This window comes from Rhincodon typus, chromosome 5, assembly GCF_021869965.1.
Source record: "Rhincodon typus isolate 14 chromosome 5, sRhiTyp1.1, whole genome shotgun sequence".
NCBI classification, from domain to species: domain Eukaryota; kingdom Metazoa; phylum Chordata; class Chondrichthyes; order Orectolobiformes; family Rhincodontidae; genus Rhincodon; species Rhincodon typus.
In genome coordinates this window covers 30,026,697-30,041,103 of record NC_063336.1, presented here as the reverse complement: position 1 = coordinate 30,041,103, position 14,407 = coordinate 30,026,697, and the positions used below count along the sequence as shown (strand labels likewise).

The 14,407-nt window shown below is 39.4% G+C and overlaps 1 protein-coding gene across 6 annotated transcripts in view; it reads left to right on the top strand.

Annotated features, from left to right (window-relative positions):
* The window catches only part of LOC109934507 (centrosomal protein of 162 kDa-like), a 59,235-nt gene that overhangs the window by 14,416 nt on the left and 30,412 nt on the right, over positions 1-14,407 (top strand). For all 6 annotated transcript variants that reach the window (XM_048597134.1, XM_048597138.1, XM_048597136.1 and 3 more), the window contains 3 exons: positions 2,708-2,781; positions 3,716-3,846; positions 11,158-11,185. In XM_048597134.1, coding sequence (XP_048453091.1) covers positions 2,708-2,781; positions 3,716-3,846; positions 11,158-11,185 — 233 coding nt within the window. The remainder of the gene's footprint in view (positions 1-2,707; positions 2,782-3,715; positions 3,847-11,157; positions 11,186-14,407) is intronic.

The following is a 14,407-nucleotide window of genomic DNA, read 5'->3' as shown; positions in this document are numbered from 1 at the left end:
CCTAGTAACATCCTTGTAAATCTTTTCCTACAGCAGGACTAACAGAACTGTATGCAGTACTCTGAAAGTGGCCTCACCCATATCCTGTAGCGCCACAACATCTGACCAACTAAGGCAAGCATGCCAAATGCCTCCTTCACCACCCTGTGACTCCACTATGTACCTGCACCCCTAGGTCTCTGTTTGACAACATTTCCCAGGGCCCTACCATTGAGCCCTGCCCTAGTTTGCCATACCAAAATGCAACACCTTGCATTTATCAAAAATTAAACTCTATTTGCCACTCCATAGCTCATTGGCCCAGCTAATCAAGATCCCATTATACACGTAGATAATGTTCTTCACTGTTCACTGTACCACCAATTTTGGTGTCATCCGCAAACTTATTAAACATGCTTCCTATATTCTCATCCAAGTCGTTTATATAAATGATAGACGACAGTGGACACAGCACCAATCACTGCGGAACACCACTGGTTACAGGCCTCCAGCCCAAAAGACAACCCTGTACCCACCTCCCTTTGTCTTTGGTACCCAATTGACTAGCTCTCCCTTAATCCATGTAAGAACTTTACTGACCAGTTTACCATGTCGAACCTTGTCAAAGGCCTTGTTAAAATCCATATAGACAACATATACTGCTCTGCCCTCCTTTTTCCTCTTGGTTACGTTCTCAAAAAAACTCAATCAAGCTTGTGAAAACAATTGCCCACGTGCAAATCTACACTGGCTATCTCTAATCACTCGTTGCCTTTCCAAATACATGTAAATCCTGTCTCTCAGAATCCACTCCATCAACTTGTCTGACACTGACATCAGACTCATCAGTATCTGCATGATTCTATTATGTATTTCTAAATGCTCTGTCATTAGATCCTCTATAATTGACCCTAACATTTTCTCAATGACAAATGTTAAGCTAACTGACCTATGTTTACTTGTTTTCATCTTCATCCTTTTTTAAGTAAGGATGTTTACATTGGCAGTTTTCCAATCCCCTGGAACTTTTCCAAAATCTATGGATTCTTGGAAGATTACTACAAGTGCAGTCACCATCTCTGTAGCTGATCCCCTTTTAGTATCCTAGGATTTAGCCCATGAGATTCAGTGGATTTATCAACCTTTAGCCCCAGTAGTTTCCCTTGTACTTTTACTCTCGTGATAGTTAATGTATCTGTTTTCTCTCCCTTGACTTTTGTCCCTTGACTATTTTGTATTTCTGGAAAGCTATTTATGTTTTCTGCCATGAACACCAATGCAAAATATTTCTTCACCTTCTCTGCCATTTCTTGATTTTCCCCATTATTATTTTCCCAGTCTCATTCTCTAAGGGATCTGTGTTCCTTCTGGCACCTCTCTTCCTTCTTAGATGTTCAAAGAGACTTTTACTGTATGTTTTAATGGTATTTGCTAGTTTGCCCTAGGTTTATTTTCTCCATTTTTTTTGTTGGCTTTTAAAACTTTCCAAATTCTCTGGCTTACCACTAATCTTTCTCACACTATATATTTTTAAAAATTTGATCCTGTCTTTAACTTGCTAAGTTAACCACGGTTGGTTTCTTCCCTTCACTTCTTCCTGACTGGAATATTTCTTTGCTGAGAGTCAGGAAGTATAAATGCCTGCCATTTTCATTAACTGTCTTTTCTGCTAAATTCCTTTCCTAGTCTACTCCAGCCAACTCTGCCCTCATACTTTTTGATAACCCTTTGTTTAAGTTTTGCACAGTTGTTTCCATACCACATTTCTCACTTTCAAACTGTATGCTAAATTCTACCATGTTATAATCACTGTTTCTGAGGAGATCTCTTACACTGAGGTAGCTTATTAAACCTGCCTCACTACACATCACCAAATCCAAAATAGACTGCTCCCTTGTTCGATCCACAAGATATTGTTCTACAAAATTGTCCTAAATACGTTTATATAAATTCTTCCTCATAGCTACCTCTGCCAGTAAAATTTTCCCAATCTATATGAAGATTAAAGTCACCCATGATTAATGTACTGCCTTTTTACATGCCCTCATTACCTCCTGATATATTCTGTGTTTTATAGTATATCAACTGTTAAGGGACCTATAGACTACTCCCACCAGTGTCTTCTTGCTTTCATTATATCTTAGTTCCGTCAATGTGGAGTCTGCAACTTCCAGTCAAAGATCATTTCTTTCTTTTGTATTTATTTCATCGTGTACTTACAAAGCTATCTCTCTGCTCTTTCCTTCCTGTCTATCCTTTCAAAAGTCACTTACCTTTGAAAATTTAGTCTCCAACTTTGATGTCTTGTTAAACTGTCTCCTTAATTGGCTATAAGATCATATCCATTAACTTCTATTTGTGTCATTAATTCATTTATTTGTTATGAATACTATGACATTTAAATAAAGAGCCGTTTAAATATGCCTTTTTTCCCAGTTGTTTTCTCCCATGCCCCTATTTGTTGCTGTTTTTTCTATGTTTATACACTCAAACCTTCCTATCCCACTGTATGTATCATGGCCTTATCAGCTGCCCTGCAATGCTGCCATATCCTTTTACATTGTAAACCTATGTATCTTGTAGAATCCCTACAGAGGGGAAACAGGCCATTTGGCCCAATAAGTCCACACCAATACTCCGAAGAGCATCGCACCCCAGATTCTATTTGCTAAATACTAAATTCTTTTCAGTTTTAAGAATCCAGTTTTATTTTTATTTTTATTTTTAGAAATGAAGACCGACTACAAGTTCTGGAGATTGAGGAAACAAAGGAAGATGAGTCCAGACTTAAAAGCACCACAGGTAGTGCTGTTAAAACTGGATTTGCGTCACTTGTTGCTGAATTTCCTTTGTTACGACTACAAAAAAAATGCAGTTATAGCTAGCAGTGTTGTTTTATTTTTGGTCTTTTCACTCCTAAGAGAGAAGAGATATACTTGTGTTGTTCAAAAGTAGCGTTACTACACTACATCAGAAAAGGTTAATACAAGATTTTAAAATTTTGAGGATTTAATTTTTGCAAGTAGGAACGTGTAAATTTAAAGATCATCACCTAAAGAACAAAAGGAGAAATTAGAATATTTTCATCCAATTAAGAAGTTGTTCAAACAGACCTAATGCATTGTTGGTAATTAAATGGTCTTTGAAAGGGAAGGGGATAAATTCAATGAAAAAGTATGAAGAGCAGCAGAATGGAACAAGTGGGTAATTCTTTGAGTGAGTGGCAAGGGTTGATAGGCATTTGTACCTATAAGATTTTATGAAATTAATTTGTAGAAATAGTAGAAATCCCTGACATCATCAACAGTAACTGCATTCTTCAATGTGGTGCAAAACATCATGTTTATAAGTATAAATCACTAAATGCTTTTTCTCAATTGTAAGTTAATTTTTCAAGAATTTTTACAGCTAGTTTATAAGTTGCTCTCACAAATTCTTTCTATAATAAAGAACAGTGGGAGTTTTTCCAAATCTAGAAGATTGTGGTATTTTGTGGCTACTAGGTATTTATATTGTTAGTGTTTGCCATATTACGGTTAGAATATTCAATTGGCTGTGCTTTGTCTGTGGGAAAACTAGTATCATTGTATTGATTACAATTTTGTGTTTATACAAATTCTTCAATTGTGTAGGTCATTTTAATTTAGAAACTTGTTTTCTGATGTATGTGCAATTATGTACCTGTAATTTGAAATGTGTCCGCAGAATTAATAGTGTTCTAAACTTTGGATTTCAGCTTCAAGACATTACAGTGATGATTTTGACGATTATTCTGATGCCAAATTTGGAAGTGAGGGAATTGGATTAGATGACAATATATTGAAGACTGAATGTAGTCCTGAAACTGTAAAGGAGACAAAAGAGCAGGTATTGTATTTATTTTGTAAGCTCGATACTTGGAACAAAAAATTCTAATATAACTTCATTTTCATGGGCCATTTTTAAAAAAATAAATGTCTGCTTGGGGCAAAAAAAAAGTGCAGTTCGTCAAAGACCAGTATTTAGCCTAATACAGCAAAATTCTGCTTTTGTGAAGCAGACTTTTCTGCCTGGTGACCCTTCAAATCTATGCCCTACAAAGCCAGGTGGAATGAAAAAAATGAATCTAGGTCTTGATTAATCAATCTCTTCCATATGCTGTACCATTCATTTGCATTTATTGAAGGAGGCAACAAACTCTACTTGAAAAGTGTAACAGACTTGAAGTCAATTGGCCTGCTGCTTTTTCTGTTACTGACAGGACCTTTTTAGGGATCTGAGCGACATAGGTGTAGGCAGGGTAAGTGACTTCATCTATGACAATAGCGCTTATAAAAGGACAGAACATTGGTCGCAGGCCCGTACAATGTACAACATACTTTGAAGAGGTAGCAGGCAGGATAGATCAAGGGGAAATGATGGATGTTATATTTTGGACCTTCAGAAGGTATTTCACATGAGGCTATTTAATAAGATAAGATCCCATTGTGTTGGAGGTAGTATATTGGTATGATTAGAGGATTGACTAATTAATAGAAGATGGAGTTGAGAATAAGGGGGATATTTTAAGGACTGAAACCCTTAACTAGTGTAGCGCTGCAGGGAAGTGGACTGGGCCTAGGGATTACCAAGGAGAAGAAAGATTATTGGAGATATGCAGGAATGTAGTTGAGGTTAAAATTAGATCAACCATGATCTCATTAAATGGCGGAGCAAATTCGAAGGACTGAATGGCCTAATCTTGTTCCTTGGTTGTATGGCAGTTACTTGCAATATATATTGATCATTTTGGATGAGAAACGTGAATATCCTATAACCAAGTTTGAAGAAGACAAAAACCGGCAATAAAGCAGGTGATGAGGATGACCCGAGTCTTCAGAAGGATATATACAGGTTAAGTGAGTGGGCAAAAAACTGACAGATTGAAAATAATTTTGGAAAGTGTGAGGTTATGCTTTAGCAGGAAGAATACAAGAGCTGAGTACTATGTAAAATGAGGAAATACTGCAGAAAGCTACGGAATAGAGGAATTTGTAAGTGCATAAATTACAAATGCTAGCATCCAAGTTCAGCAAGAAAAAGGGAAAGGAAATAGAATGTTGGTCTTTATTTCAAATGAAATGGAGCATAAAAATAGGGAGGTCTGGCTAAAACTATACAAATGATCTGTTGGTCTGACTCGTGCCAAGCTTCAAAATCTCCCCTCCCCCTACCGCATCCCAAAACTAGCCCAGCTTGTCCCTGCCTCCCCAACCTGTTCTTCCTCCCACCTATCCCCTCCTCCCACCTCAAGCCCCACCCCCATCTCCTACCTACTAGCCTCATCCCGCCCCCTTGACCTGTCTGTCCTCCCTGGACTGACCTATCCCCTCCCTAACTCCCCACCTACACTCACCTTTACTGCCTCCACCCCTGCCTCTTTGACCTGTCTGTCTCCTCTCCACCTACCTTCTCCTTTATCCATCTTCCATCCACCTCCCCCCTCTCCCATTTTATTTCAGAATCCCCTTCCCCTCTCCTATTTCTGAAGAAGGGTCGAGGCCCGAAAAGTCAGCTTTCCTGTTCCTCTGATGCTGCTTGGCCTGCTGTGTTCGTCCAGCTCTACACCTTGTTATCTCAGATTCTCCAGCATTAGTTCAGAGAGCGTTCTCTAGCTGATACCAGGTATAGAGGGACAGTCTTACGAGGAGAGGTTGAATAGGTTTGGCCTGTACTCCTTAGACTTTAGAAGAACGAGAGGCAACCTTTTTGAAGCATACAAGATTCTTGAGGGACTCGACAGGTATAATGCAGAAAAGTTACTCTCCCTTGCAAGAGAATATAACAACAGTAGAGGGCATAATCTCAGAGTAGGCAGTTACCCATTTAAGGCAGAAAGTAGCAGGATTGTTTATTTTTCTGAGGGTAGTGAGTCTGTGGAATTGTTTGCCACAGAGGCCTGTAAAGGCTGGGTCATTACATATATTCAAGGCTGAGATAGATTTTATTGAATAAGGGAGTCAAGGGTAAAAGCAATAAAGTTGAGTTAAGGATTATCAGATCAGCTGTGCTTTTATTGAATGATAGAGCAGACTTGATAGTCTGAATGGCATACTTCTACTCCTACTTCTTACCATCTTTTGACCTTATTGTCCGGCCATCCTATAGCATTGACACACTAAGTGCACAGCCACTGCTGGACAGTACTTTGACCTCTACACCTTTGCACACAGAGGCAGCCAACCATTAGGGATGTTTAAGAAGAGTGACCATGACTCAATGCCGTGTGTACACATTGTTTCCCCTGCTCTCAGATGGAGCAGTAGACTCTTAGTGCAGAGCTCCATCCATGGAGCTCGTCTATGACTATGAAGTGCTGCTGAACGTTGAGAGAATGGTGAGAACCATATACAAAAATTAACATTTATGCTGAAACTGAGAGTGATGTACAAGTCATTTTCACCCATGCCACCAAAGCGCCTTCAGTACATTTTCTTCTTCCCTTATGTCTCCGTGTACTCCCTGGTTTTGCAGCTGGAACGGAAGAAGCTTGCTTAGAAGTGGAGCCCATTGGCCTTGTAGGTTTGGTGGGACCACCCCAGAGGAGTTTCAGTCTCTAAACAGGCCAAACGTATCAAGGTCTTCTTGCCAGAGATAGGTTGCCCTTCTTCGAATTGAATTTATCCAACGATCAGAGGGAGGCAGGCACGGTGAAGATGGAGAGCTCAGCCACTTCTGGCTCCCAAAGGGCCTATTCTACCTTTAACTGTGTGCCTCCTGGCACGACTCTGATTTCCTATGACGAGGGGACACCTAGACTGAAGTCAGGGTTCCATATCACCATGCCTTTGGTCCTTGGGACCCATGGGCGTGGTGAAGGATTGCTGGTGCGTTTACGTCTCCAGCAGTCTGTGACGGTGCTGACCAGCCTCTCCATGGCAGCCAGCAACCTGTTCATAGAAGGAGGCAGTAGGTTGCATGGTTCACTGCACTTGTGCAGCTTCTGGGTAATGAGAGGCATTGTGTTCCATATACCTATCTGCCGCTGCAGCTTTCCCTTTGCATTTAAATTAAGTCCCTGAATGCTGACCCTTCAGGATTATCTCTTGCCAGTGGCTAAGCAGTTACATGGTCTCTAGCAGTCCTCCAAGTGCCAACTGCCCGGCTGTTTCTTACTCTGTTAGTTGAACAGCTATTGCTGACAGAAACTCACCAGATTGTGTACCTGCACTCTCTATGTCTACAGTTTGTCGCCCATCCCAAAATATCAGTTTCTGAGCTGGTGGAGGTGATGGCCTAGTGGTATAATCACTGGAGTGTTAATTGAGAGCCCCAGATAACATTCTGGGGACCTGGGTTCGAGTCCTGCCGCTGCAGTTTGGTGGAATTTGAGTTCAATAAATATCTGGAATTCAGAATCTAGTGAAGACTATGAATCCATTGTCGATTGTCAGGAAAAACCCATCTGACTCACTAATGTCCTTTAGGGGAGGAAACTGCCATTCTTACCTGGTCTGGCCTACATATGATTCCAGACCCACAACAATGTGGTTGACTGTTAACTGCCCTCTGGGCAATTAGGGATGGGCAATAAATGCTGTCCTAGCCAGCGACACCCTCATCCTGTGAACGAATAAAGCTGGTGGAGGGTGTAGTTGGCGGCCTTGCCGATACTTTCGCTGAGGCCTCTGTAGGAGCTTGGTGTTTCACTACAGAGGTCCAGGGCAGGCTTGCATATCCTGCAAGGCAAAAAGGTCTAGTAGCCAGTATTTACAAGTGGTATGCAATGATTGAGAGTGACAGTGGGGTTAATGTGAAAGTTGCTGTGGAATGAAGAGTGGTACTTATTCAATTGGCAGCAATATTTCTCTGTACCTGCATGAGTCATCTTCTGCAAGGGCTGGGATTCTCTCCATGAGGAAACTGTCAGACAACCATCACCCATACAGGTTCTTTCTGTCCTGTTATGAGTCGTCATCTCCTGTTATGAACAAAAGGCTTGGGTTGACAAGTGGCAAGTAATATTTGCACTACACAACTGCTAAGGACCGTTTCTGAAAAGAGAATTTAATCATTGCCTCTTGATGTGTAATAGCATTGAATCCTCCACTATCAATATCCTGAGCATTATCATTGAAAATAAGCTGAAATGGACCTGCCAAATATATACTGTTACTCCAAAAGTAGGTCAGAGACTAGGAATTCTGCTGCAAGTAGCTCACTACCATCACTGTCTTCAAGGCACAAAACAGGAGTATGATTTTTTTTTTAGAAACAGCTTTACCCCTGCCTGGATGGTACAACTCAAGCAACACCCTAAGATTGACTGCATTCAGGCCAAAGCAGTCAATGGAAGTGACATCCCACCTACCATCTTCAATATTTGCAACTGGTTTACGCCCTATTTACAAAGTTGCTGATAAAGCCAATCTTCTTATCCATGGAGCTGTAGGACTCCCAACATGTACACTGACCAGTGAAGGTATCCTGCGAAATAATGGTTACCCTTATCAAATGGTTTCTTACTGTACACTGTGCAAAGTCATAGCCTAAGACGGTTACTCTTGCCCCTGAAAAGTGTCCAATCTACCTCCAGATTACCCTTGGTAAGTCGTATCAAATGTTTGAGCAACAGGTATTGCTGTTGCATAGTAACAGTATGAAAATGGTATTTTACACATGGTACTACACATAGTATTCACGACCTACGAGGTGTTGAAATCAAATCAAAAAGACATTCTGACTACCACACAGCTGAGTAATGGATTTCATTGCTGGTGTGATTCCAGCTTTCTGCATTGGCAGGCGGGTAATGTCAAACAGCATGTCCCTTCAGCGATTCAAAATGACCAATACATTGACCTTACCCAACCAACCAACGTTTGCAAAATACTCCGAGTGATTGGCAATCGATTCTACAATTGGACAACATCTGGAAAACCCTGAGTGTGTGAGAAGTTGCAGTGATATCCAAATTAGGATTGTCAGTCAGGTTTCCATTGTGATGGCTTGCATGTACTGGAAGCTACATACATTAATACACCGTTTCCCTGATTTACGAATGGCTGATTTGCATGCTTACAAATAAGATCCCAAATTACTATTAATTTTGAGGATCCATATGCAGACATTTGCTTGTTCTCAAGAACTGATTTTTTCTTATACTGTATGGTATTCCGACTTGCATACACATCAACTTCCAAACACTCTCAAGATGATAAGCTGGGGACCTCCTGTACACAGGGCCCTGTTCTTTTGTGAACAAAAGCCTATGTTTATGCATTGCACCTGTTTAAACTGAACAAAATAGGTGACAGCTATTCACTGGTCAGGGCATTGCCTTGAGAAATGAACCAATCAGTCAATCTTGTTTCAGAGGTAGTAGGAACTGCAGATGCTGGAGAATCTGAGATAACAAGGTATATAGCTGGATGAACACAGCAGGCCAAGCAGCATCAGAGGAGCAGGAAGGCTGACGTTTCGGGCCTAGAACAATCAGTCAGTCTACCTGGTTTAAAATGTAAACAAAGGCTACTGTTAACTGTCAATCAGCATTAATTGGTGTATTCTCCACAGGAACATCTTCCCCAATTAGACTCCACTGGCTGACCAATGAGCACTGTCCTCTCTCACAATAGAAATTTTGTTTTTTTTTCCCACTTGAATTTTTATTCTGGAGAACTATCCTGATGAGTGCATCACAAAAACTTTTGACAATGTGTGTGTGTTTTTTTTCAGCAATATTCAAATTCTGTAGTATTTGAGTTAAAGAAAAGCTGGGAATGTGTGAGAGGCCAGGTAATTGAAGGACAAATTAGACCAAGTAGGTCAGCTTCCCCAGCGTAATTTTGGATTAGAGAATCTATAGAGAGTTTGTTGAAGGCAAGAAACAGACCATGTAGTTAAATATTTAATACCTGTGAATCAGGAAGTTCAATAACACTCTGCACAGGCCTCAGTTATCATGTTTTGGGAGGCAGATTATACAATAATGCAATTTGGGTGACTAGCAGACACTCGGAAAGAACCAGCCACTTGGAATCAAGAAATGCCAGAACATTAAAAGGCATGAGTCCCCCTTCCAACTCCATTTTGATTTAGCCCTCTTTCCCCCTCTCCCTACCTTTCCCTCACTTTTGATGGTTTACATTGTCCGTAACAGGCTTTGCACGCAAATGTCTGATTTACTACACAGATAACTTACTGGTGGTGGTTAATAGATAAAAACAGCAAAAAAGTCATAGTGATGAATGAAAAACAATGTTTGGTCCAGTGTGATAGCACTTCCAGATATGTGATGTGCAAAAATGACACAAGTGAAATTATTACTTCGGAATAAAATAGTAGCAAGGAGCGTAAATGAAATTTATTAACAAGAACATTTCAGATGGATGTCAGAACTCAGCGGGATAAATATGTCGAAACTTCTGCCAGATTTGAAGGAACAACAGTTGCATTCTGAATCTATGATAGGGAGTTAATATATTAGATTAATGAGCTTCACTGTGTTTAATTTATGATTTGTCCCAGCCATTCCATATGCTTACAAGAAATAACTAGGGCCATCAATTTAAGCCCTTGATGGAGAAGAGAAAAAATGGTTGCAATGGTAGATTACAGTGAAAAAAGATGGAAGGAGCTTTGTGTGTAGCACATGGACTGGTTGGGCTGAAAGTACCGTTTCTATGCTGTATACCGTGTGTAATTGCCTTGAGGTTTGCTGATTTGAATTGCTCATCATTGATGGCCATGCCTTCAGCTGCCTGCTCTTAAACTCTGAACTTCCCTCTCTTTATCTATCTGACTCAGAATCTCTCTTTCCTCCTTTACAATGCTTGTTAAAGTCTACGTTTATTTTTATTCTCCCCACTTTTAGCAATTTGCCCTAGTATCACTTTATCTGGCTCTTTCAAATTTGGCTTTAGATGTTCCTATAAAGCACCTTGGAGTGTCTCATTATGCTGAAGGTGCTGCATAAAAATAGGTTGTTGGTGTTGAATTTTCAAATTACTTATTCCACCTTCTCTTTCAGTTCCCACAACACATCATTATATCTTCTTCCTATACATGATTCTCCAAGAAGCATCCTTAATATCTCCCTCTAGGAGAAACTTGGATCAGGAGTCAATTGATAGCTAGGCCTAGAATAAAAGTTTTAGAACTCTTTCAAACACTAAATACAGTTTGAAATAATCTTGATTATTTATGTTCTTATTTTAGGATGCAGAGCCTGGTATGCTGGCAAAAGGTAAGTGCTGTCTTTGTTCATGATATATTTGAAGAATCATTTATGTCAAAGAGAACTGTTCTAATGCTTTTTGGTAGTCTTTTAATATTTACTGGTGTAGAATTTATTTTCAAACTGAATTCTAGCAGATTTTATAGACCATAAGAACATGGGTGCAATTTTAGTGGCAAATTCTATGCTACTTTTGTTGTAGAGTCATTGTCTTGTCCCAGCCTTCTGATTCCTATGCATTACAAAGCACACCCACGATCAGGACCCAGATTTCTCATGATAACTCAACTCAACATTTTATGATCTGTAACACCTAAAGATAATTTCTTTCAAAACTCTCGCCATAAACTTAAGGACATAAGAATTCAGAGCAGGAGTAGGCAATTCAGCCCCTGAAGTTTTCTCTTTGATATGGTCTCCTCTTAGCCTCAACTCTGTTTTCTTGCCTGCTTTCCATAACACTTTAACTCATTGCTGTTTTAAAAATATGTCTATCACCTCCTTACATTTACTCAATGTCCCAGAATCACTCACACTCTGGAGTAGTGAATTCTGCAGATTCACAATGCTTTGACAGAAATAATTGTTTCCTTAAAGTTTTAAATCTGCTACCTCTTATCCTAAAACAATGACCTCTCATTTTAGATTGCTCCATATGAGAAAATTTCCTTTTTATGTCTACTTTCACAATCGCCTTTAGCGTCTTATATGCCTCGAATAGATCTCCTTTCATTCTTCTCAACTCCAAACAGATTGGCTTAAACTGCTCAATCTCGCTTCACAAGACAAAGCCCTCATCTCTGGAACCAATTCAGTGAACCTCGTTTGAAATGCCTCCAATGAATCTACATTCTCCTCAAGTAAGGAGCCTAAAACTGTACACAAATCTCTAGGTGAGGTCTGACTTTTGTATAGTTGCAGCAACACTTCCCAACTTTTATGTGCTATTCCTTTTGCAACAAATGCCAAAATTCCATTTGCCTTCCTTTTGTTACCCGCTGTACCCGCACACTAGTTTTATGCAGTTCATGCACAAGGACTCCAACCAAAATGGAAAGCCTCACTCTTATCTATATTATGCCAAATTTTCCCCATTCATCTAACCTATCTATGTCAACTTTGTAAATTTCTTATTCCTAGATTGCAACTTACTTTCCCATCAATTTTGGTGTCATCTACAAATTTGGGTTTGGTGCTTTCTATCTCTGCATCCAAGTCATGGAGATAAACTGTGAATAATTGGGGCATGAGGATCGAAACCTGTGGCACCCTGTCATCTGTTATGTCTTGCCAACTTGAAAAAGACCCATTTATCCCAACTACTTGCTTTCTGTTGGTTAACCAATCCTCTGTCCAAGCTAATAAATTACCCGCAATCCTTGTGCTCTTACCTTGTATATTAATCTTTTGTGTGGCACCTTATCAGAGGTCTTCTGGAAGTCCAGATATACTACATCTGCAGGATCCCTATTATCCTGCATGTTTCACCTTCATAGATTGCTACCAAATTAGTTAAACCATGATTTATTCTTCATGAAATCAAGCTGGCTGATGGATTGATTTTTGACTTTCCAAGTGCCCTGTTATTATTTCCTTTAATAATGGATTCTCGCAATTTCTCAACAACACATGTTAAACTGGTCTATAGTTTTCCACTTTCTGCCTCCCTCAGTTTTTGAATAAGGGGGTTTTGTTAGCATTTTTACAATTCCCTGAAACCTTTGCATCCAGGGAATTTTGGAATATTGTAACCAATAGATTCACTATCTCTGTTGCCACTTCCTTTTAAGGCCAAAGGTCCCCACTAGGCCTTTGGGATTGAAAACAGACAAGTCCCCGTAGTTTACTGTGTACTTTTTTTCTCTTGTGGTGGTGATTGTTCTAAGTTTCTCTCTTTCTATAACCTCTGCATTAGCTGTTTCTATTGGGTTGATATTCCTTCACAATTATGTTGCATTCTTTCATGCAATTCTGGTCATTTTTGTATTTCCGCTTTCGGCCATTGTGTTTCTATTCCATGGAATTTCTGTTTGAAACCCTTCCACTTTTCCTTTTATTCTCAAACTTTAAGACACCTTAAAAACTCATCTTTCTAATATTGCAGTCGCTCATCCTTGTCTTTCTAACCACGGATTGGTATCCATTTCTCTAGTTCTCTAATTCCATTTGTGAAATTGTCGTGTATTTGAACATTTTTATATTAATGACAGTGTAAATTGTTTCCCTTTTAAGACATTAATATTAATTTCATATTTATCTAAATAATTTGTTTTTGCAATGTCTTCTTACTCAAACGTTTTTTACTTCCAAAGGGAATGTTACTTAACAGGGGAATGATCCACAAAAACCATCCAAAAATTTCTGTATAAATTGATCTTTTTCATTTGTCTTCCAACAGAGGTGAAGCGAGGTAAGGTTGGGAGAGCAAACAGATGAAGGATAAAAAGTAAATTACCAGAAATATGAAACGAACAGAGAGGCTGAATATATATTGCTTGTCAAACAGTATCTCGAGAGAGAATAGTCAAGGTTTCACTCATTGTCTGCCTTTATTGTTTAATTCCGAACAGCAATGTACTAGTATTGGATGAAAGGGAAGACGAAATATGTAAAACATACTAAAACATGTATCAGGGAATCAGTGGTTGATGTTATATCTGATCTAACAGAAACATGGGAAATAATAATAGAGAACAAAGAGATGGAAGACCAATTAAATACATATTTTAGTTCCGCCCTCACAAAGGAAGGCAGAAATAACATCGCAAAAATGTTGTGGAACACAAGGTTCTGAGAGAAGGAAGAACTAAAGGAAATCAGTATTAGTGGGGAAATTGTGTTGGGGAAATTGATGCATTTAAAAGATCAATAAATCCCCAAGGCCCAATAAACTATAATCCCACAATAATAAGGAAGTGGCCCTAGAAATAGTAGATGCATTGGTGGTCAACTTTCAAGATGCTATAGGCTCTGGATCAGTTTGCATAGATTGGAAGGTAGCTAATGCAACCCCAAAAATGAGGGAAAAAAAAGGAATTATAGGCTGGTTAGTCTGATATCAGTTGTGGGGAAAATGCTAGATTAATGCTTGGAATCCAAGTTTGCAGTTCACACAAATAGGTGTGGTTGAGTGAGCTGTGAAGAGGAGGCAGAGGTGCTTCAGTGTCATTTTGGACAAGTTGAGTGAGTGGGCACATGTATGGCAGATGAAGTATAATGTGGATACAAATG